General features: G+C 49.0%; 9 protein-coding genes across 9 annotated transcripts; 4 read left to right on the top strand and 5 right to left on the bottom strand.

Moving 5' to 3' along the window:
* Positions 1-44: 44 nt before the first annotated feature.
* N7516_004223 (dynactin subunit 5) lies at positions 45-767 on the bottom strand (the record flags this gene model as incomplete). The annotated part of the gene is made up of 2 exons (XM_057216943.1): positions 45-623; positions 726-767. The coding sequence occupies 2 exons, from the start codon at positions 765-767 to the stop codon at positions 45-47; spliced, it is 621 nt and encodes a 206-aa protein (XP_057078826.1).
* Positions 768-1,236: 469 nt separating this feature from the next.
* On the bottom strand, positions 1,237-4,711 carry N7516_004222 (peroxidase/cytochrome P450 family protein; the record flags this gene model as incomplete). Its single annotated transcript, XM_057216942.1, has 3 exons — positions 1,237-3,842; positions 3,899-4,140; positions 4,200-4,711. 3 exons carry the CDS (start codon positions 4,709-4,711, stop codon positions 1,237-1,239), a joined length of 3,360 nt encoding a protein of 1,119 aa, XP_057078825.1.
* Positions 4,712-7,348: 2,637 nt separating this feature from the next.
* N7516_004221 (T6SS phospholipase effector Tle1-like catalytic domain-containing protein) lies at positions 7,349-9,377 on the top strand (the record flags this gene model as incomplete). The annotated part of the gene is made up of 2 exons (XM_057216941.1): positions 7,349-7,468; positions 7,518-9,377. 2 exons carry the CDS (start codon positions 7,349-7,351, stop codon positions 9,375-9,377), a joined length of 1,980 nt encoding a protein of 659 aa, XP_057078824.1.
* A 471-nt stretch (positions 9,378-9,848) lies between these two features.
* Positions 9,849-11,653, top strand: N7516_004220 (fungal specific transcription factor domain-containing protein; the record flags this gene model as incomplete). Its single annotated transcript, XM_057216940.1, has 5 exons — positions 9,849-9,858; positions 10,051-10,356; positions 10,411-10,670; positions 10,729-10,859; positions 10,921-11,653. 5 exons carry the CDS (start codon positions 9,849-9,851, stop codon positions 11,651-11,653), a joined length of 1,440 nt encoding a protein of 479 aa, XP_057078823.1.
* Positions 11,654-12,458: 805 nt separating this feature from the next.
* On the bottom strand, positions 12,459-12,944 carry N7516_004219 (uncharacterized protein; the record flags this gene model as incomplete). The annotated part of the gene is made up of 2 exons (XM_057216939.1): positions 12,459-12,719; positions 12,780-12,944. The coding sequence occupies 2 exons, from the start codon at positions 12,942-12,944 to the stop codon at positions 12,459-12,461; spliced, it is 426 nt and encodes a 141-aa protein (XP_057078822.1).
* A 974-nt stretch (positions 12,945-13,918) lies between these two features.
* On the bottom strand, positions 13,919-14,692 carry N7516_004218 (alpha/beta fold hydrolase; the record flags this gene model as incomplete). The annotated part of the gene is made up of 1 exon (XM_057216938.1): positions 13,919-14,692. One exon carries the CDS (start codon positions 14,690-14,692, stop codon positions 13,919-13,921), a length of 774 nt encoding a protein of 257 aa, XP_057078821.1.
* Positions 14,693-16,006: 1,314 nt separating this feature from the next.
* On the bottom strand, positions 16,007-17,682 carry N7516_004217 (uncharacterized protein; the record flags this gene model as incomplete). The annotated part of the gene is made up of 2 exons (XM_057216937.1): positions 16,007-17,481; positions 17,544-17,682. The coding sequence occupies 2 exons, from the start codon at positions 17,680-17,682 to the stop codon at positions 16,007-16,009; spliced, it is 1,614 nt and encodes a 537-aa protein (XP_057078820.1).
* Positions 17,683-18,571: 889 nt separating this feature from the next.
* On the top strand, positions 18,572-19,006 carry N7516_004216 (uncharacterized protein; the record flags this gene model as incomplete). Its single annotated transcript, XM_057216936.1, has 1 exon — positions 18,572-19,006. One exon carries the CDS (start codon positions 18,572-18,574, stop codon positions 19,004-19,006), a length of 435 nt encoding a protein of 144 aa, XP_057078819.1.
* A 1,530-nt stretch (positions 19,007-20,536) lies between these two features.
* Positions 20,537-21,406, top strand: N7516_004215 (uncharacterized protein; the record flags this gene model as incomplete). Its single annotated transcript, XM_057216935.1, has 1 exon — positions 20,537-21,406. The coding sequence occupies one exon, from the start codon at positions 20,537-20,539 to the stop codon at positions 21,404-21,406; it is 870 nt and encodes a 289-aa protein (XP_057078818.1).
* Positions 21,407-21,621: the final 215 nt, after the last annotated feature.

The raw sequence follows: 21,621 nt of genomic DNA, 5'->3' as shown, positions 1-21,621 counted from the left end.
CAAGAAAACGAAACCAAAGACAAAAAAAAGCCCACCAACCTCTCTCAAGGCCTCCCAACAACCCGATACCTCTCCCTAGCCATACCCCCCTCAGCCCCTTCAACACCATACCCCTCCCCAACCTCACCAACAATCCTCGCGGGCCTCCCACCAACAATACACCAACTCGGCACCACCATACCAGGCGGAACAACAGCGCCATCGAGCACATAAGCATAATCCTTAATAATAGCCATACTACCTATAGTAGCGCCCTTGCCAACATGAACATGATTCCCCAGCGACGCAGCCTCAACAACAGCGCCCTCGCCGACAAAAACATGGTCGCCGATCTTGAGCGGGTAGAACGAGTGGATGCCGCGGTGTAATCTGCTCGGCGGACGCAGGATCGCGCTCTTGGAGATATAGCTGTATCGTCCGACTGTTATCGCCACGCTGAGCGTGCTGGGGTTTGAGGCTGTCGGTGCGGTTGGGTTGTTGGCGTCGCTGGGAGGGGGGAGGGTTGCGGTGCGGAATAGGTCGCCGCGGATTACGGCTTCGGCTTGGATTACTGTTTTGCCGCCCAGGATTATGTGTTGCGTGCCGTGGATTTGGGATCGGCGGGAGATTTTGTTTCCTGTGTCCTGTTTTTTTTGGGGTGGTTAGGTTGCTGTTCTTTTGTTTTGGGTCGGATGGGGTGGGGGGTTTGGTGTGGATGAGAGGGTAAGGTTGGGGGAGTTGCTTACGGTCTCGATGTATTCACCCTTTGCTGTTTTTGGTGGAGGCATTTTGAGGAATATTGAGAAGGTTTCCTGTAGTGTGAGGCTGCAATTGTGGAAGTTGGAGTTGCGACCAATAGTTAACTAGTTATAGCTTGAGCCGGGGATTGTAGATGTGGCAGTATAGTCCTAAGGCGGTGGAGGTAAAACAACTATGACGATTTTAATAGACCGACTGCAATGATCTTTTCAAAGTCGGTTGAATTTTTGGATATTCTCTCTATCTACTTTATGATGTTGCACCCAAGGCAAAATGGAATCAGTGAATTATTCATGAACTATACATTACACTGCTATAAACAAAGCTTCAACAATTTCTGGATATCCTGGCAACCGACCAGGTCGTCGAAAACAAAACAGACACAAAAAAAAGGCATAGAATCATATACGACCCAAAGTTAATTACCTCCACATAACACAGCATGTCCGCAGATTTTATTAATCAGCTTCAACCAACAAACTGAAAAAGGGGAAACTCTTAGGAAGATGGCGCCTTCTTTTGCTCGAACGGACCATCCCATTGCAGCTTAAGCGACATGGGGAAGGGACAGTAAGAAGTTCCGTCACCGCGGAGGTAGACGTGGTAGCCACCCTCCTGAGGAATCTTCTGAAGCTGGCCCTGGGCACCGGCAGCACGACGGAGACCCTGCAGACGACCGACAACACGCAGCATAGCAACGAGCGCGATCTTGGTAATCTGCTCGCCGAATCCGGTGGTGGGACCCTGACCGTGGTTGATATATGAGTCAAGAGGACGGTTAAGGCTGACCTGGGTTGGCTCAGGGAAGACGCTGGGGTCGTGGTTAGCCTGGTTGAAGGAAGCGAAGACCTGCTGACCGGGCTGAATGGTGTAGGTCTTGCCGTCTTCCTCGACAGTGACAGCTTCCTTGGCCTCGCGGAAGACGCCGAAGGTGCCGTTTAGGCGAACAGCCTCCAGACAGTAGCGGTAGAGCTTCTCATCGGATTCGGCGGAGTTGGTCTTGGCGAGGTTGTTGATTTCAGCCAGGTGGGCCTTGTTCTCGGGCGCGGTGTAGAACTCGATGATCTGGGTGAAGACCTGGCCCTGGTTGGGGACCAGACCGACAATTGTTGGGATGATGGCGGACCAGGTGATTTCGGAGGCGCTGGAGCCGGTCTCCTTCATGCGGCGGATAGCTTCTGTTCCGAACTCGCGGAGGGCGTTATCGTGGGGGCGGAAGCTGTTCATGATGCCAGAGAAGAGACCGCTGTTGGTGTCGGCCTTGACGGTGGCTTCGACGACCTGGCCGAGCTGGGTGGAGACCGCCGAGGCGGCGCGGTTCAAAGCGTACGAGCGAGGAGCGTCGACGTCGAAGAAGAGCGCGGAGAAGATGGTGGAAAGAATCATGTACATCTCGTACTCGGTGAAGAGACCCTGTGGGTTCTGCTCGGTCTTCAGGGGAACGCCGAAGATAGTAGAGGCAAAGTGGACGTGGGCCAGGTTGCCGACATCGCGAGTGATATCGATTTGGTTGATCTTGCCCAGGTGGCCACCCTTCTCAGCAATCAGACGCTCAGTGATGTCTTCGTAGAAGGTTTTGACAAGCTTGGGGAACTCCTCGGTATTGAGAGCCTTGCCGATAGCCTCGCGCTGCTTGGTATCGAACTCGCCCTTGCCGAAGAGCTCAGACATGGAGCGGGCCCAGCTAGGACGGAAGTCCTTCTGGTTCTCGAGGAGCAGCCTAGCGCTCTGGTGAGAGGCCAGGTTGACACGAGGCGCAATGAAGGCGGGCTTGTCCCAGGAGTAATCCTGCTCACGGCCCAGATTCTTCATGATGTTGCGGTTCTCGCTGGGGATGGTCATAGGGTAGTGGGCGTAGATGGAGTCAGGCTTGTAGTGGTTAGGGAAGGCGCGTGTGGCCAGCTTATAGAAGATACAGCCCTGGTTGATGTTGAGGTCGTAGCGACACTCGTTGTAACCCCAGTTGGTCAGGTTACGGGGGTTGTAGTCAATCGTGTAGTGACGGTCACCACGGACAAGGGCGACGGCATCCGACAGCACGGCACGGGAGATGGTGTAGGTTGGGGCGATACCGACACCAGGGATCATGGGCTCCTTGGCCTCCTCGGTGACGATACCGGGGTACAGCTCAATGTAATCGGGGTGGTCGTAGAGGTGGCGAAGAGTATTAGCGATCTCAGGGTTGGAGTTGACTTCCTCGAAAGTCTCGTAAGCCTTCAGACCGAAGTGCTTACGGAACTCGTTGAGAGAACCGACGTTCCATCTACGCGAAGCCTCGATACCGAGGATCTCGATAGAGCGCATGGCCTTGGGTACGTTTCGGGGACCGAAAGAGCTGGCCACGTCCTCGGTGGCGTGGGTCAGAATGTTCACAAGCTCTCCATCATCGAAGAAGCCATCCGCACCACGCTGCAGGCGGGCGAAGGTACGCTTGGCGGGGTCTGCCTCGAGCGAACCTTCAACCTTCTTCATACCCATCAGTAGCTCAGGCATGGTAACCTCCTCGGCAGGCTTGCCCATAAGGTCATGGTAGATCTCCTCAATCCACTTTTCGTCGCCCTGACTGATAGCTGAGTGCCAACGGTAGGCCAAGTTGAACTCGACAGAGCACTGGTTGCCGAGACCGGAAGGAGTGGCACCGGCCTTTTCAACCTGGGCACGGGGATCCAAGCACCAGGTGGAGTTTGTGCGGTTCAAGTTGATAATGGTGCGCAGGTAATCGTACAGAGTGATGTTGATATACAGACCGCAAGTGATAAGACGACCGGTCTGGAACAGGTCCTCATCACGCTTGGCCCAGGCCTTCTTGGTGTCCTCCTCGGACAGACCAGGACGAGGCTTGCTGAAGCGACCATTCTCGTTAATCTCAGCCAGCTGGCCAACGACGTGGTTGTGGAAACGGTTCAGCATGACCAGCAGGACACCGCAGGCAGCAGGGAGGGCCTGCAGACGAGCCTCGGAGAAGCAATCTGGCTTCAGCTTTCCGTCCTGGTGGGAACGAATCAGGTCCTGTTGCTCCTTGACATCACCGTACAAGATGGACAAGTCAAGGTAAGAGGAGGTCTTGTTCATGTGCTGTTGGCGGTAGTCGGTCTGGAAGATATCTACGGAACCAGCATATTAGCGCCTTGAATTGTAACTTCCCGCGGAACTGACTCACCGTGAATAATCAAAGATGCCCAGTCGAAGAAAACACTGGAGACCTTGTTGGGGTGCGGAGTAAACTCCTCACGAGCAAAGAGGGTATCAAAAATCAGACCGGCGTCGGGCAACCCGCTGGGTTGAATGGTCAGGGGAGCAATTGTGCGGCAGTATGGGGTATTAGCAGCTCCCAGCCACGGGAGAGTAGGGTTGTTGTGTGAGCCATCGGCGGTGCGGTACTTGTAATCGTCTCCCATGTAACTATTCACCGTGTTAGCGCGCAATTGAAAAACAACAGTCTCCAATTCGGGATTTCTCACGAGAGAGGCGGGTGATCAATTGAGTTCCATAGTTCATCCAGGAATACACTGGTGAGCTCGGTACGGTTCTTAGAGTTACCGGGCAGATCCGAGACCATCTGGATTACACGCTCCATCAAGTAGGTCTTGTCATCAACAAGCTCGCCGGAGGCTTTGGTCGCAATCAGGTCTTTGACGGTGTTGACATCGCGGAATCCCAGTGCCTTGATGTCATTGATGAGACCGGAGGACTTGTCGTGCTTCAAGTAAGTGCCATCACTGGTCTGGTTGGGCAGAGGTTCCTGCGAAGCGTGAATTGCTTGCGCGTACTTCTCAAATACAGCGACAACCTCGGCACGCTTCACGACGTGGTTTTCCTCTTTAGTAGAAGTGGACTTTCGAGTTGGCGACACCTTGGAGGTGCGCTTGCTGCTCTTGTCTGTGGTCTTGTCTGTGATCTTGGGCTCAGTGTCACCATTGGAGTCCTTGGAGTCCTTGGACCGCTTGAACTGAGTAGAGATTCTCCTGAGCATTGTGAAAGATGATGACACAAACAAGTCAGGAGGGAGAAAGTAAACTGAAAAAGAAAAAGAAAAAGAAAAAGAAACTTGTTAAGGGAGATCAGGGGGAATAAATTAGAAGCTGGTGCTCTTTAAAACGAGCTGTGCGGGCGACGCAAGTCAGCTGTAGGACTGTGGAGCGTCCAAGAGGTGGCGGATTTGTTATCATCAATAGTTGATTGACTATGAGAGCATTTGATTTGATGGAGAGCATTAGGTCGATCTCTTTTTCTCGGGTCTCAACCCAGTCTCTGTAACAATATCCCAGCCCCGCATGGTACAAGCTCAATTCCCAAGTGGATTTGTCGATAGTTGAAGTGTCTTCATATAGTAATTGATCGTCATTTACGATTTTGGGATACCTGAGAAAGGGGGGGGGTTATCTGTTCGAGTAGTGTAACTATACTATACAACATACAGAATAATTCAATCTAATATAGTCCGTAGTCTGACCAAGTTTGTGTGGCATGTGTGGCATGGATGGCATGGATGGCATAACCTAGAGGTGAATACCACACCCAGATTGAGATCTTTACAACATACATCACCAACTTCGGAAGAGCAGTCGGATAATAGAATGGGGTAATACCGGGTTATAATTAGCGGTGTATACTACCTGTACGAGGCGATCCCCTGCCTGCAAAAGATCTCAAGATCGAACTAAATCGACCCCAAGTGGGGGGAAGGATGGACTGGATTTTCTGCATTTTCGAAAAAAAAAAAAAAAAAAGAAAAGAAAAGAAAAGATAAAAAAAAAGATAATTTCCATGATACTCTGTGGCTGGCTGGAGTGTAAATACTTTTTATATTCCATCATTGGTTCCAATCAAGGTTCCAAGGTTGTCTCATTCATACTACTCTGATGGGATTGATGCAAGGAAGGTCCCTAATATAATACCGACACACCCAGAGCTGTCCATTCAGAATATTTTCTTTTTTCGGTTTGGATCATCGTAGACCCACCTGTTCACCCACTACGGAGAACTAGTACTATGCGATTTAAGTGGCGAACGGGCTGTCAGCTTGCACGAACCACATTCTGCCGTCTGTCATTGGTAGTCGAATCTGCCAGTCATTTTCATGAATTATTCAGAATCTGATCCATCTCTCTCCACTTTCAGGGTCTTAATGTTGTTTTTTTTTTTCGTGTCTATTTCCACTATCCTCGTGTCGTTTCGAGTTTCCACGCGAATAATGGGAAATCCCATTCTTTATTTTTTGGTTTTTTTTTTTTTTTTTTCTGTCTTCGAGAGTGCTCAAGTTAATTGACGATAATTTAACCTCATACCTAAGGTACCTAGGTATGTAGTTGTAGTTCGGTTATGGAACAACGGGTCATGGTCTTGGGCCGCTCCCGCGTACTCTGTCCATGGATAATCGATGCATTGATCAGCTGCCAAATTACAACCTTGAAAGATCCCTTGTTTAGCCATAAATATGGATTGTCTTCCCTTTTTTTTTTTTTTCGGGTTATGAAGAAAAGGCTAGAAGTCCCACTCTTCTTCCCCTTCGGGTATTGTCCTTTTCAGCTTGTTCCACGCGGGATAACACGTGAATTTACATATTGTCAGCCATCATTGATCTCAGATTGGATGAATGTTTCTCTCCTTGTATAATATATAAACCTTGTACTCCGTATGTTTGTAGTCACAGTGACACGTTGAAAAAACTTTCTCAACTCAGACTACTCTCCGTAGAGAAAGTGATGGCGGTAACGACCGGTGGATCGTGGCCCTGAGCACCTAGCGTAAGCTAGCGCCAAAGTTAGATCCGATCGCTCAAGACCGAACCGATCCGGCAGAACAACTAGGAACGCCTCTCGTCCCCCTTACACCCGTGGACCTCCTGAATCATTAGTCACTTCAAGCTCTTTGAGGCTATGTGGGGAAAGATCGACAATAATATCCCGAATTCCACCTCGGATCGTCTCCTGACAAAAACTCATAGGACCAATGAGTACTTGTGGATGGAGTAGCAAAGGAGTAAAATCTGCACGTCTCTCTTTTGGTCTCTGTTCAGCTCTCACAGAAATTCCAAATCCACACGCTATCCAGGTCCGGCCCGTACAGCCCGTACAGCCCACATCCCTCGTGCAGAAAGTGCGCGAGTCAAGTTCAGCCTGGTTCGTAACAAACTCGCATATCCAGCAATGCTTACCGACGCGTATCCATTGGATAGAATGCACCTCCGTTAGATCAAAGTAGGTTCTCGTGTAATCTTTCCCTGCATGTAAGTCACCGATCATCAACAGAAAAACATCCCAAAAGTAAAAACATACAACATAAGGCTCATGTTGTGATGGGAATGTGCCAAGTCTGGGGGCCCGCCCGTCAGTCCACTCCGGTTTGACGTATTCTTTTCACAAACCTGCAATGATCGGCTAGTGGGTTGGGACATTCTTAACCTCTCCCCCCTTCTCTGCTGGGTCCGCATGTAGGGCGCTGATTCGTGTAATACCAGCTGTACCCAGCTGCAATAAAGCGTCATCCCAACCTTGAGCCTTTCCCACCCCCCTTCTCGTATATAGCCCCCTTCAGGTCTTATTAGGTGTGCCTGAAGTTTCGACCTTTTCTTTTCGTCTGACCTACTGTATTATAATTCGGTAGTATCATGGCTTATGAATACCAAGGCGTGTCGGGTATGCCAAAGCAGTTTGTGCTGTGCTTTGATGGTACCGGAAACAAATTCGCTGGTGATGAGTCGGATAGCAATGTGCTCAAGATCTTTCGCGTAAGTGGGACTGCAAGCCAAGGGTTGAGCCCATGCTAAAAAGTTGCAGATGCTTGACCGCAGTAAGAGTCACCAGTATCATTACTACCAGCCGGGCATTGGCACATATGTGACCTCCAAGTCGCTAACTAGCCATGGCCGAATCCAACGTATCAAGTCCGCCTATCAAAAGGCCAAGGACTCGGCGGTCGGGTCTTCCTTTGACGAGCATGTCATGGGTGGATACAAGTTCTTGATGCGATACTATTCGCCTGGCGATGAGATCTTCTTCATCGGGTTTAGTCGTGGTTCATACATCGCACGATTCCTAGCAGAGATGCTGGACTATATCGGTCTCCTCGAAGCAGGAAACGAGGAGCTGGTCCGCTTTGCATGGAAGACATTCGCCAAATGGCAGCAGCGGTCCGACGACTCGGAAGAAGAGCGCGAAGAAAAGAAGAAGCTCTTCACTTACATGAAGGCCTTCCGTGAAACGTTCAGTCGCCCTATCTCGCGTATCCGTTTCATGGGTCTCTTCGACACTGTCAACAGTGTACCGCGCTTCGAATCTGCCTGGATGCAGCGCACCAAGTTCCCCTACACGGCACGCAGTTCAGCCGAAGTGATTCGCCATGCTGTGGGTATCGACGAGCGTCGCGCAAAGTTCCGTCAAGATCTGATTTCTGGTGCACGTCCAAAGGAGAAGAGGAAACACCGCCTCCGCGCCCATTTGCACACGAACCACCTGCACCGCTTCCATCAGGATCACAAAGAGAAGCCCCAGGAGGAAGTCTCAGACAACGTCCCTGCCATTCAAATCAATGACAACCCCGAGGAGGAACAGCAGGATGGAGATAAGGTCGAGCCTGGATTCAATACTCCCAGACATGGGCCCAGCACTGGAGAGACATACTACCACACCGGGCGCCGTGCCTCGCACCACCAAATTCCACACACACCCTCACGACCATCTTCCCGCGCCGGTAGCGAACGCGGGACAATGAAGCCAAACAAATACCGCGCACCCTCTCCCCGACGCAACCTCGCAGTGCCCAAGGGGTCAATGGACGATCTCCGCTCAGTGCGAAGCAGAGAGTCTTTCCACAGCGTGCACTCCAACACCCTCTCAGTGCAAATCCCCGCCATAGAAGGCGATTCAAGCGACGACGAAGACGACCAAGACATCCACGAGGTCTGGTTCCCAGGCTGCCACGCGGACATTGGCGGTGGATGGACGCTCTCGGACGGCGAGTCATGGGCACTCAGCCACGCGCCGCTCGTGTGGATGACACAGGAAGCGCAAAAGGCCGGACTCGAGCTCGATGAGCGCAAGATGAAGCAGTTCCAGTGTCTGGAGGAGTACGACGGTGATTACAGTCCCATCCGGGAAGAAATTAGTTCCCGGCGGCCGAGTCGGTGCGTTGAGCCTCATGTTGAAAACGATGATGCTTTCCGCTCCATGCCTGATGAGAAGGAGCGCACTGCTGCGAGTCGCGATTTCTGGCACGCGCTACACACTTCCAGTACAAAGGGGTTGCTGCATGACTGTCTGATGTTCAACCAGGGTATTCCTACTATGTCGGTTATCACGTGGCGCATTATGGAATGGCTGCCCTTCCGTCGTATGGATCTGCAGCCTGATGGGTCGTGGAAGCCGATTAGTTGGCCGTTGCCTCGTGGTGAGGTGCGGGATGTTCCGCTTGATGCTGAGATCCACGTTTCTGCTATCCGGCGTATGCAGGCAGATCCCAAATACCGTCCTGGTAATGTGATTGTTGGTGGTGGTGGTCGTGGTATACGTGTTGCCCCAGAGCAGTATGGTATGGGTGAGTGGGTGGTGTTCAAGCATGAAGGTGATTTGGTGCGGGAGACTTATGTCCGCAAGAACATCTCCAAGTGCAAAGAGGGCGAGGAAGAAACCAACCATTGAGATATCCCTGTTCATTCTTTTTTTTTTTTTTTTTTTTTCATTCTTTTTTCATTCTTTTGTTTATATGCCATTGGCCTGGCCTTTTTCTATACTGTCTAATATGTAATTCGGAGAAATCGCGTTGACTAAATGCTAGTTATATAGTTAGTTACTCTTACTAAGCTTAAACATACCCGGGGACCGGGGCCTACCTTAGTACTGACCGCTCACGACGGCTTCACCTGATCCCTGCTCGCAACCTCGTAGAATGCCCCCTTTCACAGGGTTTCCAATGCCCAATGCGAATATTACGACCAATCGGGCGATACCCTACTCGGTATCTACGAAACGCTTAAAATGCAGCTATCCTGGAAGCCAGGATATTCTCTCTCCAATAGACCCGTAAGAAGGTCAGCAACCCGTAGGACCAATAGGGGTCGTTTGGGAAACCCAGTTGGACCTCAGCAATTCGTGTTCATTACAGAGCACCCTATGAGAGAACGTAAGACCATGCACTTTCCACCAGCCATCAGTTATACACCCCCCAGTCCCCGACCGCCTATTGAACGAACCTATTACTTATTACGAGGCAAAAGGCTCGGGACCTGATGGTATTGTCCTGTCCTTTGTCTGTCTTCTAAAGACTAATAGTAATAATCTACGGTTGTGTGCTAACATAAAACTCGTTCTCAAGTCAACGTTCCTGAGGCGGCCAGCCCCTCCGGAGAGACGCTATTTAGGGTCTCGGGTGATGTATCGCCGACTAGGGCTGCTGATTCTCCCGGCCTCGAGGGTATATCCCCGTGTCCATCCACATTGACAGACGACGGACAGCTACAATTAGCTGAGGGAGACGCTTTCTATGAATGGTCGAGTCAAGTCGCTGCTATAGAGCCAAGTCCCGTGGCAGCTTCAGACCTCCCCAACACTACTACATTAATACCACCGAGCGTGCTGTACAGTAATATCTATCAGCGGTTTGGGCCTATTCTCGAGAGATGTTCGCTTATTCTGCTCCCAGTCGCTCCTATCAATGCCCACTAACAAGTCATAGACAATATGGAATTCTGCACGATCCCATTAACGTCCGACCTACAGATGAATCCGTTTCGATACCGCAGAACCATTGTACCGGAACCTATGTTTCTGGTCCATGCAGTGATGGCTTTAGCGGGTCATCATGTTAAGAGTCCATCAACCGACGACCATCACTATACAGCATTAAAACTCTTCCGCGAGAGCCTCAACACACCCGCTAATCTAGGAGATGGCTCCTCTATGCTTGATGCGATTATGATATTATTTTCCTTCGACGTTAGTTTGCACCTTTATGTTTGTTGCTCGGACCTAATCCGTTGATAACCAAAGTTAGGAAACTCAATCCACCCTTGGATACTGGAGCACACATCTCAAGGGAGCCTATGGCCTTATCGAAGCGTACGGGGGAATCGAAGCATGGACCACATCCTCTCGGGCAGATGCTCAAATAGGATTGCTGTTGTGGTATATAATCCCACCCCATGTTGCGCAAAATCAGCCCGGCCCTTCCAGCTAAACTATTTAGGTGGGATGCCATCACCAGTCTCTTGTCCCGGGAAGACTGCGTGTTCCCGTACGCATACGTCGAAGCCATCCTATCGAACCCCGATGATCGGAAGTGGAACTTCTTCGACCTTTGCGGCTGCCCACACAGTGTGGTCACGCTAGTCATGCAAGTGGCGCGTCTAAGTGCCGAAAAGCGCCAATCGTCGTCTATGCGGTACGTGACCTTCGACCCCACAGTGATCACCCAAATCGAGCAAGTGCTCGAGTCCTGGGATCATATTTCCCCTGCTGCGCTTGCCTTTGGTAGCGAAGAGGACATCCAACAAGACCAAGATTGCATGCACTGCTCAGAGGCATGGAGACACGGCCTGCTGCTCTATGTCTACCGCGTGTTCCGATGGAGGCCGGGTAGCCTGATTCCAATGCGCGTTGTCCGTTGGGCTAGGGTCATTGTGGACCATGTGGTCGCGTGTCGCGACGAGAGCATGATTGCCCGACAGGCGTTGCTGCCACTCTTCTTCGCGGGATGCGAACAACGGGACCCATCGGTACGGCAGAAGATCGTGCAGTTCTGCTCGGTGTGGAATGACAGGACGCGGTATCAGATGTTTGGGAGCACCATCCCGTTGCTTGAAGAGGTATGGGCGGAACAGGAGGCGAAGGGCTTTGAGAACGTGTGGTGGGGTCACGTCGTCGATCGAAAACACTCCGCGTCTTGTTATCCGTTGCAAATGCGGATTTGCTTTGGATGATCCAGAAAAGATAATATAGATTTTGTTTGTAGAGGAGATTGATAGAATTGTACTAACAGTACCTCTATTTACTATTCTTAGTAGCAAGTACTAGTAGTTATATAAAAAGTCTACTAGTTACTTGATATCTTATCAATGCAATTAAATCAGTTTATAACGTTACTAGAAGAAGAGAAAGGAAATTTCTGTATAGCTTTATATACATCCCTTAGACAGTAATTTGAAACCCCCAAAAAAGCTAAGGCAAAACGCATTAATTATGTAGCTACGATAAACTGGCATGTCTGTATGTTGTATTGTTTGGTGAGCCCAAATAATGTGGGCCTATAATGGGCCCCCAATAGACCCAAAGGTAGGGCCCAAAACCCAGCCCCATTTGGTGGGTTGGGTTGGGTTGGGTTGGGCTATGGGCTTTGTGGGCTTTGTGGGCTTTCTTGAGTTCTACCTATGCGTAAGGCCAGTATCTCTGTAATCATATTTACAAAGAATCAATACCTTGGCCACTCTAATTGTATACTCAGCAGCCAGGCAATAAATAGGCGGTATATCTTTAGGTAGAGTATGTTGTACTTGAATTATGTTGTACACCTTTCAGTTATCAAAAATGGAGAGGCTCCACATTGCAATATTCAGCTGAGGATGCTCGATCTCATAGCTGAGATCCTCTAGCAATCACCCTTCATTCAGATCCACCGACTAGGAGTAGACTATTGAATTTTCATTCATTTGTGCGCCTTAAAATCCCTTATAGCGATCACAGCCTAGGGGAAATCGGGTTCCCCTTGCATATACTACTATACTACACTTAGCTGAATACCACACTTCTCCTGAAAGACCTCTTAGAAACTGATGTCTGGGTTATAAATAATGGGATAAAGATCTCATTACAGAGATAAGCGGGGTCGATGTCTAAAAAGTCCGGGCGTCGATTGAGGACCTCATGGCAGTTCTCGGGGTTCTCGGCATCTAGACACTCCTGGCGAGTCTCGAATGAGCGCATCTTGCTCAAGGCAGCGACGTCCTGCTCGGTAACCATACGAATTTTTGTCATTTTGTTGATCAGTAACTACAGCTCGGTCAGATGAGTGGATGCCCGTCGCCAAGGGGGACTTTTTCGGGGACATACCGGGCCCTTCTGGGGCGCATTGGTATTGTTGATACTCATGATTAAGTCGGTAGCGTCGTGGGCAAGGCTAGTGAGATGGTGAACGTCGCTGACCATGTCTGAAAGGCTCATGGCAGCACCAGTGGTCACAGCCAGCGCGTAGGTAATAATGGTAGCGAATCGCATGTTGGGAGAGAAAAGCTAGAATGGCCAGGGTGAGAAGAGGAGAGAGATGGTGAATATATCACTTTCCTCGAATTCGTGGGGTTTAAATAAATCTCTCAACAATACAAGGGTGAAGAATTTGTAAGTGGTATGCCTGATAATTGCACTTAGATCGCGATTCAGCTCTTCATCTCACAACGATCGTCAACTTGATTGATCCACTTCTTATTGAACCACCGTCTTGGCCCTCCCACGTATTAGAGGCGCCTATCCACTGGATATTCTGTAGTGCGGGTACATCTCGGCCACAGATGGTGAGAAGCTAGCGATCACTATAATCACAATCCCTTAGCCCATGGGGGTTTTATTCTGCCCATAATTAAGAGAAGTGGGGCCGGAGTAAATATTGTTTTGACCGAAAGGGCGGTTATAGGGATCGGAAGTTGACCGGACCTTTTTGATGATGTGACCACCACACACCTATTAGAGTTTAGCTAAAGATGATTGCTTTTTTTGGCCGAAAAGTCAGGGGGAGATTCGATCGTCGTCAACTAGTTATGTTGTACAACATATGTATGGAGTACGGAGTAGTATATCCCTGACTCGTGTGATTAGGGTTTGTTAACTATGTAGGGCTGACTCGAGCAAAGTTTCACACCCCCATTCGAGCATACATAATGGGGTTGTAGAAATCCCAGATTTTGATATGTTCTACGGAGTAAATTAGTATTATTTTTATATATAGCTGAATTTGAGCCTCGTCGAAGTACGCTAATTGTGGTTTTTAGTTAAAAGTGGGCGATATTTTGATAGGGTAGCCACCATCGCCGCCACATTTCATTTATTTTGAGCCCAATCCGAGTACATCACAGTTCACATCACCAACCAATATACATTAGGGTCCAAAAGTCTATTCCCACACCACTTGACGTTCATAATAGTGTCTATTGTAATACACGAATGTCAACACATCCCATAATCATAAAATGCGGCATTCATAGGGACAGCTTTCCCAAGAACTCTCGCACCAAACGTTCCACTTCGCCAGGGGCCTCGGTCGGTGGAAAATGATGAACGCCCCGGAGCACTTCCAGTCTGCAAAATGGCATCTGCTCCGTAATCGGAGTCACCAATTCCTCTGGAGTGGCCACATCCTTCTCTCCCACCAACGCCAGCGCAGGAACCTTGATCCTGGAATACCGATCGCTGTCCATTGTAAAGCTCATGAGGGCCTTGGCGTTATTCCGACGACCATGAGCGGGCCATTTCGCCGCTTCCAAGGCCGTGGCTTCGTCTAGCCCGATGCTGGTGTAAAAGGCGACGCATTGGCTTGGAGTCTCCACGCCGGAGCTGAGTAGCTCCAGAGATAAAAATTTCTGAATATGCTCACCATCATAGTAACCGGCCGAGTAGACGATACCAGCGACAAGATCCGGATGAGCGAGACTGAAATCTGCGGCGATGTTGCAGCCCATAGAATGGGTTACGAGTACCACACGATCGGCGACGTTACAGGCTTTCAGCACCGCGTGGAGGTCAGCGGCATGACGGGGGACGGAATAGCTTTCGGGCGACGTAGGTTTCGAAGAGCGTCCGTAACCTCGGTTGTCGTAGGAGATGCAACGGTACTGCGAGGACAGATTCGCGATCAAGGGTTGCCAGATATTATCGACACCGAAGTAGCCGGATACGAATACAAGGATGGTACCTGTATCTCCTTGAGTTCGGAAGTAGATTTCCTGGCCGTCGTCCGTTGTTGTGAAACACATGATGAAGAATGGGATATAGATAGAAGTGTGAATTGGATTGTCGGTTTAGAACATAAGAAGTAAAGCAAGCTGAGGTTAGTGTAATATTTTATACCGCATTCTAAGGTTGACTATAGTCATACAAAATGTTGTCGGTGGGATGAAGTCCTCTTAATTGGTAATCGTTGGTGGGATTAAATGTTGACGTCATCCGTTTGCTAAGATCTATAGATCGACGGGCTCTGATCTGAGGTTTAACGCAGATAACATCCGTTCCGAAACACCCGAGATCAAAGGTTTCGGACTGGAAGTGATTCTGGGTCAAGACTTCATTCGTATTAGCCAGCAAATGCAAAATCTAGAAATTAAGTATCTTTTGTATGACTTACCAATACAAAAGGCACTTAGGCACCCGCACCAATAACTGGTAGGTGTATTGGGCGCTTGGCACGGCTACGTCTGGTGGATTTCCCAAGGTTACTAGTAAAGTTTTAGTAATCCGCCACGCGGTTCGGATGTTAGAAACACTCTTAACTTCCGTCCCGGGACAACTCTGAATTATTCTTATCGCAAAGGTTGTATAGAGAAAAAAAAAAGGGGGGCTATCGGGGCCGAAGGCAGTCCCAAGATTTCCAAACCGGGGGCTCTGTTTCTAGTCTTAACGCGAACTATTACTTATCAACACATGAATGTAAGGAGCTTTGTACCTCGTCGGTAGAATTGTCGAGAGGCTCGAAGTTATTAGCAGTTTATTTTATTTCAGGTGGGGCCATGGGTGTCACTGTACTTGCATGCACGCTAAGCCGAAAAGAGCCATTGCCTGATTGGGATTGGGTTCCCAAGATGGTTAGGCAGGATCATCCATGTACCTAGGTATACTTCCTAAGTAGTTAGTTATAACTAACTAGTTAACCTTGATGTGTGAACATGTGAGAGAATGGCATCTCCCACTGCATAAATGTGTTCAGAGAGTTTCTCAAGTGGGATAAAGCATACTCAAATACCATGTCTAATTGTGCCATTATATATGTTGACGTCTAATTAGCGAATTGATACTTCGTGCTATTTTGGATCAAGTTTGGTTGGAGGTATAGCCCCATTGAGAAGCATACCATTCGCAGATGACATTTTGACTAGATATCCAGTGGTGAACCTTACTTCTTAATGGAATATGACTTTGAGAGTCGTCATCTCTCCACTTCCTCCACAGTCGACTTCTAGTGATGTTTTACTAGCACTAAGCTAAAATCTTATGCTCATATATTCAAGAATGACTCGAGTGCCAACAACCAAAGGAGCGACATGGGGTACGGTGGCCCGAGTTTGGCCCGGCCCCTATACACCTGCAGCTGCGGCATTGTCTCGCCGCCGCTCTACAGTAGCCTCCTGCATGAATGGGCTGTAAGATCTGATCTCTTTGCCCCATTGGAGGACCACAAAAGGAGTCGCCACCAAGGCCAAAGACACAAATCCAAGCAGCGAACTGGCCCACTGAAATCCAAGATTTGTGTACATCGCTGCTGCGGCTAGAGGGAGAAACGCGATAGAGATGTTCTCAACGAAACCCACCGCCCCGAGGGCACTCGCAGCATACTTGCTGTACGCATCGATGAGATAGTTAGCATTTCCAACGATGACCGCTGTCGTGCCAAACCCCACCATCGCCAGGCCAACGGTGGGTGCCATCCAGTGAATAGAAGTGTACGATGTCCACCCATACACGAACATACCGCCCGTGACACCAAAGAATCCACCAATGATCGATGCATGTAGACGAGCCTCCGGGATCGGCGTGCCCGGTGCCTCGGTATTGCGGGTAGCAGATGCATAGTACCAGGGATTAGTTAAGATACAAAATCCACCGCCCAGGAGTTCCCCGACCACAATCGCAACTTGGATATACCCGCACTGGACGGCATTCCACCCATAGAGCTCCCTGTATACCTGCTCGACTGACTGCGTAAAAAGATAGATCGTTCCCAAGCTGAATGCAGCCCATACCGTCGCAACGAACACGACCCCTTCCGTACATAGCATGTAGAGAGGCCGTTGGACGCTCTGCAGGATAAGCTGAGACAATGCTACCCGATCAATCTTCTCGGTCGTGTACGCGTTCTTTCCATCGCAGCGTAGTCGTCTGGCCCTAGCGCGCAGGATCGCCGGCCCGCGGCTCTCTGGCAAACCGAAGATCAGGATCGGAAATAGAGCAGCGGTCCAGATCAATTCGATGTAGCCAATCCAGCGCCATGATAGGAATTGCAGGATGGAAGAGCCAACGACCGGGCCTAGACTTGTCGCTGCTAGATATATCGTCACGTATAAACAGATTGGGACACTCCGGGCTCGATCGCCGTGAAAGACATTCGATGTAATACCGGCAACGGCATCGCTTATCAGTGGAACACATCCTCCGCTAAAGAATCGAACCACAATCAGGGTGGCAAAGTTTGGTGCCAGCCCTACAGGAATCAGAAAACAAATAAAGCAAAAATAGGTGGCGAGAAGGACAGGTCGAACGCCGAAGTCCTCCATCACAGGAAACAGAAGGAGCGGACACAACGCGGCCCCGATGGCCCAGGATGTAGTTAGCCAGTAGGAATTGGGGAACGTCGTGTCGGAAATGTAAAACTCTTCTCCAATGGCCGTATGAGCCACCGTTAGGATGGTCCCATTCATCGAACAGACAAAGCTCGCCAGTAAACCAATGCCCGTGGCCTGCCATTTCTTCCAGAAGGGCCAATTATATGGATCTTTGGGGTCATCATCCCCATCCCATGTGACAATCATGCTCTCTTGAGTAAAGCATGGGCCTATGTATCATGATGAGTGAATTGATCTCAGTTCACAAGTTTAAAGGCATGTGTATTCTAACCTTCGGTATGAGAACCAGATATGGGGTACAAATCAATGTCGAGCTCGTCTAGTGTGATCGGTACGTTTCCGAGGTCGGCTGTAAAGCCATCTTCTTTCGGTGCAATCTGTTGCCGCGAACAATCCGGGCGTGGCATCATGGCAGGCGTGGTGGCGCGCGACAAGCTCTCTTAGTGCGAGAAGGAGATCCCCAAAGATTTGCAGCTCCGTATAGCAGTGATAGGTTTGTTCGTTATGGTATTAATCAGGGCAAGGCTTGTAACATGTTCAACAGCGTTGGAGGTAGTCTTGGGAATGAATAGTTGTCAGAAATAAATATGAGAGCATGTCTTGGGGTATTCCCATTTTAAGGGAGACTTTTCACATCATTTATTTATTCTATGATTAGTTTAGATTAACTAAAATTCATCAATTACACACCTACATAACTATCGTATGTAGTTAGTTAGTTACTCAACTATTTAGGAATTCCACTAGTCCCAAAAGGGTAACTATATCAATTAGGTAGGAGGCCCAAACTAGTAAGTCGGGCTGTATAGGAGTACGTAAACTATTAAGTCCCACGATATACCAAAAACTAACTTGAAAAGGCATTCTATACTAGGTTTAGCGGTTGATGAAACAAATGAATATCCCTTAGCACAGCCCATTTATACAAGTAATCTCACCATTTGTGTACAAAGTAAATACATGGGCTGAATTCCAAGGAATAGTGGGTGAATGCTCAATTTGTTTCCCGCCTTCTTAAATGTACGAATTGACCAAACTAACTGTATTAGACCGAAGCAGCGCGAGCTACGAGATTCCTTTCTCTAAATATATCTATTGTAATCGAACTTAGGTAGGAGTTCAAGGAAGACCAGAAACCGCCAGGTCAAAGTGGATGTATATCTAACGTGACATTTTAGCGTGGCACCCATATATATATTCGTCCAGAAGACACCCCCAGGGAATCAAGTGTCGTTTTGAAAACAAACCAAAAATTTGTCCCATTTCCTTTCCACAGTGCAGTCTTCCGTGTTATCCACAATGCCCTCAACCAAGAAATACACAGCTCAAGACCTCGGAGCCTTCCTCGATGGCTCATTCATCGGTGATCCCACCGAAGCGCGTTCCTTCTGTGAACAAAACATGAATCCCAAACTAGTCCGGTTCGCTGCCGAAGGTGATCGAACAGACTTTGAGCAGGCAGTGGAGAAAGTCGAACTTTTCCGCGCGAACTGCTTCCGATTATCTTGGTGGCGAGGAATAGTGGTTCTATATCAGATAGTTATGATGTTCGGTTTCGGTATCATTGGAAGAAAAGGCACCAATTTCAAAGAGCCCCCCCCAGTTTATGTCCATTGTATACTGGCTGCCGAAAGCATTCTGCAACTGAATTTAGTCTACTCCCTACGGAGTAAGTGCTTGCCGACCGGTCAACTTCCGACGCTAAGACGCGGCCCCCAAAAGCTTTATCAATAACTTGACCCACAATTTCTTCAAATGCCGAAGTTCTTTACGGGTACATGGGCAATTCTAGGCCTTCATCAATATCACTCCGACAAGACTGGCCACGGCAACACATCCGACGAGTACCGGGCTACGAAACACCTTCACCCTGAGCGGGGGGTGTTTTTAGATGGGGGTTTGTGTATCTTGAACTGCCAGTCTGCCTTCGATGGTAATCCTTAGGGCAGCAAGGTGCCCGACTCGAACCAGCTGCACATCGTGGCAAAGTCTGGCAAAGTCTGGCGTAGGATTCTGAAAGGTTAATTTCTAAGGCCATCCACCTCTTTCGTTTCCTTGGGGAGTGCAATTGTGGTGCCTGAATAGTCCAGATGCGCATGACCTCATTTCATAGGTCGTAAAGCTTCCCAAATAACGTGGCGGAGACAGAGGCACCCCACGCTGTGCGTGATTCTTTTCATTTTGATAACTAGGGTGTTTTCGGAGGGTTGGAATAAAAACAACGTATTCATGATCGACTTGTACAAAATTGTTGAGAAATAAGCGTTGGAGGGGGTTGATAACACTGTTCCTTTCCTTGATGTTGGTATATGCTCGCTGTGGAAGGTAGAAATAGACCATGCAGAAGGCCTTCCAAATCTCCATTGAGGAGAGTTTCAGAATTAGATATCTAGAAAGACGAAGAAAGCATTTAACCCAAAAATGTTGTAAGTATCCGTGCCAATACACACCAGCAAACGCAAAATATAGAAATTAAGTATCTTTTGTATGACTTACCAATACAAAGAGTACTTAGGTGCCCTATATACATAACGTACTTTTTCTCCACCCTCGAACTAGCTAAAGTAATAGAAAGTATACGAATATATACCTAACTGGTTTGAGGGCCGAGAAAAAAGTATGTTATGCTTATAGGGTATCTAAGTATCTTTTGTATGACTTACCAATACAAAAGATACTTGATTTCTAGATTTTGTGTTTGCTGGGAATTTTACGTTTGCTGGGGTGCACCAATAGCGTATGTATGTCATTCATGAAGTCACCAGTTTACAATGGGATCTTTGACCCAAGCAAGTCATAAATATCTCAAGTCAAAGTGTGTGTATATATAGGTTTAAATGATATATACCTTTGAGTAATATCCAATGTTAATAGCTGGTAGTTAAAAATAGGTTAAGACCAATCCATGGATACTAGATAGTATCATACTACGTTATGGTTATTGGGACAAAAAAAAAGGTAGTTGAAGAGTAAAAAAAAAAAAAAAAAGGCCAAGAGGCTCTAAGAGATCGACGATCATCACGTTGAATGTTGAACGTTGACATTCTGGGCCTTGGCTTCTCCTGTGTTTCTTCAAACCCTTTTTTTTTTCTTTTCCACATCCTTGACCTCACCATTATCTCTTAGGAACTTCTGTTTTCCTTCCACTTGGCAGGTCCAAGAGTTTCCTCATTTACTTTATGCCATGATGCGAGAGTAAATCTCGCTTACCCCTTTTTTCCCCCTCTGTCTCTCTATCTCTCTATCTTTATTTCTTTACACATCATGGAGTCACGACCTGAAGAGATGCGCCGACCCGGGACCAACTCCGGGGTTGTTCCCGAGGGTAAGGAGGACGTCATGATCGGGTTTTCACAGGCACCACCCCGGACACGATCCCCTTTGGCCCGATCGCATCTCCGCTCTCGATCACTGGCTGGAATCCCGGGCATGCCGTCTATGACGCGCGCTTATTCCTCCCCGGGGCTGGACTCTCAGGGTCGTTATATCTTCGTCAATGGTCGTGGGGCACCAATCGACGCGAAAAGATATCCCCTGCAAATGCGCCCTGACGATTATATCGACCGCATGGGCTCCCTCAATATCTCAGAAACCATCTCCGAGAACGCAGAATTAGAAACCATTCCCAAATCGCCTTCACAATCAGCCTCTCCTATCTTGATGCCGCAGACTTTCCCCCGCATCGGTCGCCTGCGTCCGACTTCACCCCTTCCTCTCCAGACCCCTATCAGCCCCTCCTTGCATTCATCCCCCATTCTGGGCTCCAAATACAACGAATCTTACCCCGGCCAGTCTGGCTCGGTTTCGTCCATTTCCGTCCCCTCAACTCCGACCAGCCTTCGCTCCCGAAGCCCCAGCATTTCATCCCTGGAAACAATCCCCGACATCCCTGACGCTGAGAATGAGGCTCTCGAAGAAGAACGCATCGCACAGTTGAAGGCAGCGGCTGATGCAGCCGACGCGGCAAATACTGCCAACCGACGGCGTGGCGCATCTGATGTGCCCAGCTCATTCACCACCATGCGCGGGGGATCAGGCGGATATGCAGTTCGAAGCGATAAGCGCAAACGATGGAGTGTCTGTGGTGCCGAGCGACGGCAGGATCTCGACCTGGAGACCATCTGGGAAGACTGAAGAGTGTTTCCCCAGTCCCATACACGACTCCCTCCGATCTCCGCGCCTCGTCTACTACAACCAAGCACCCCTCGTGCTCCCAAATTTGTCTCATAGCGGAGTTGATCCCCGCTACATCTTTTATCGACTTTCTTTTACTCGGTGGCGCTTTCCTCCGTTCTCTGACTTTCCTTGATACCCTTCCATTACCTCCGACTCGTACATATCTCTCGCAG

Source organism: Penicillium verrucosum (assembly GCF_028828655.1).
Source record: "Penicillium verrucosum strain IBT 35672 chromosome Unknown utg000001l_segment0_segment0, whole genome shotgun sequence".
In the NCBI taxonomy this organism is placed as follows: domain Eukaryota; kingdom Fungi; phylum Ascomycota; class Eurotiomycetes; order Eurotiales; family Aspergillaceae; genus Penicillium; species Penicillium verrucosum.
Note: the sequence above shows the minus strand (reverse complement) of the source record. Positions and strands in the feature narration are given on the sequence as shown.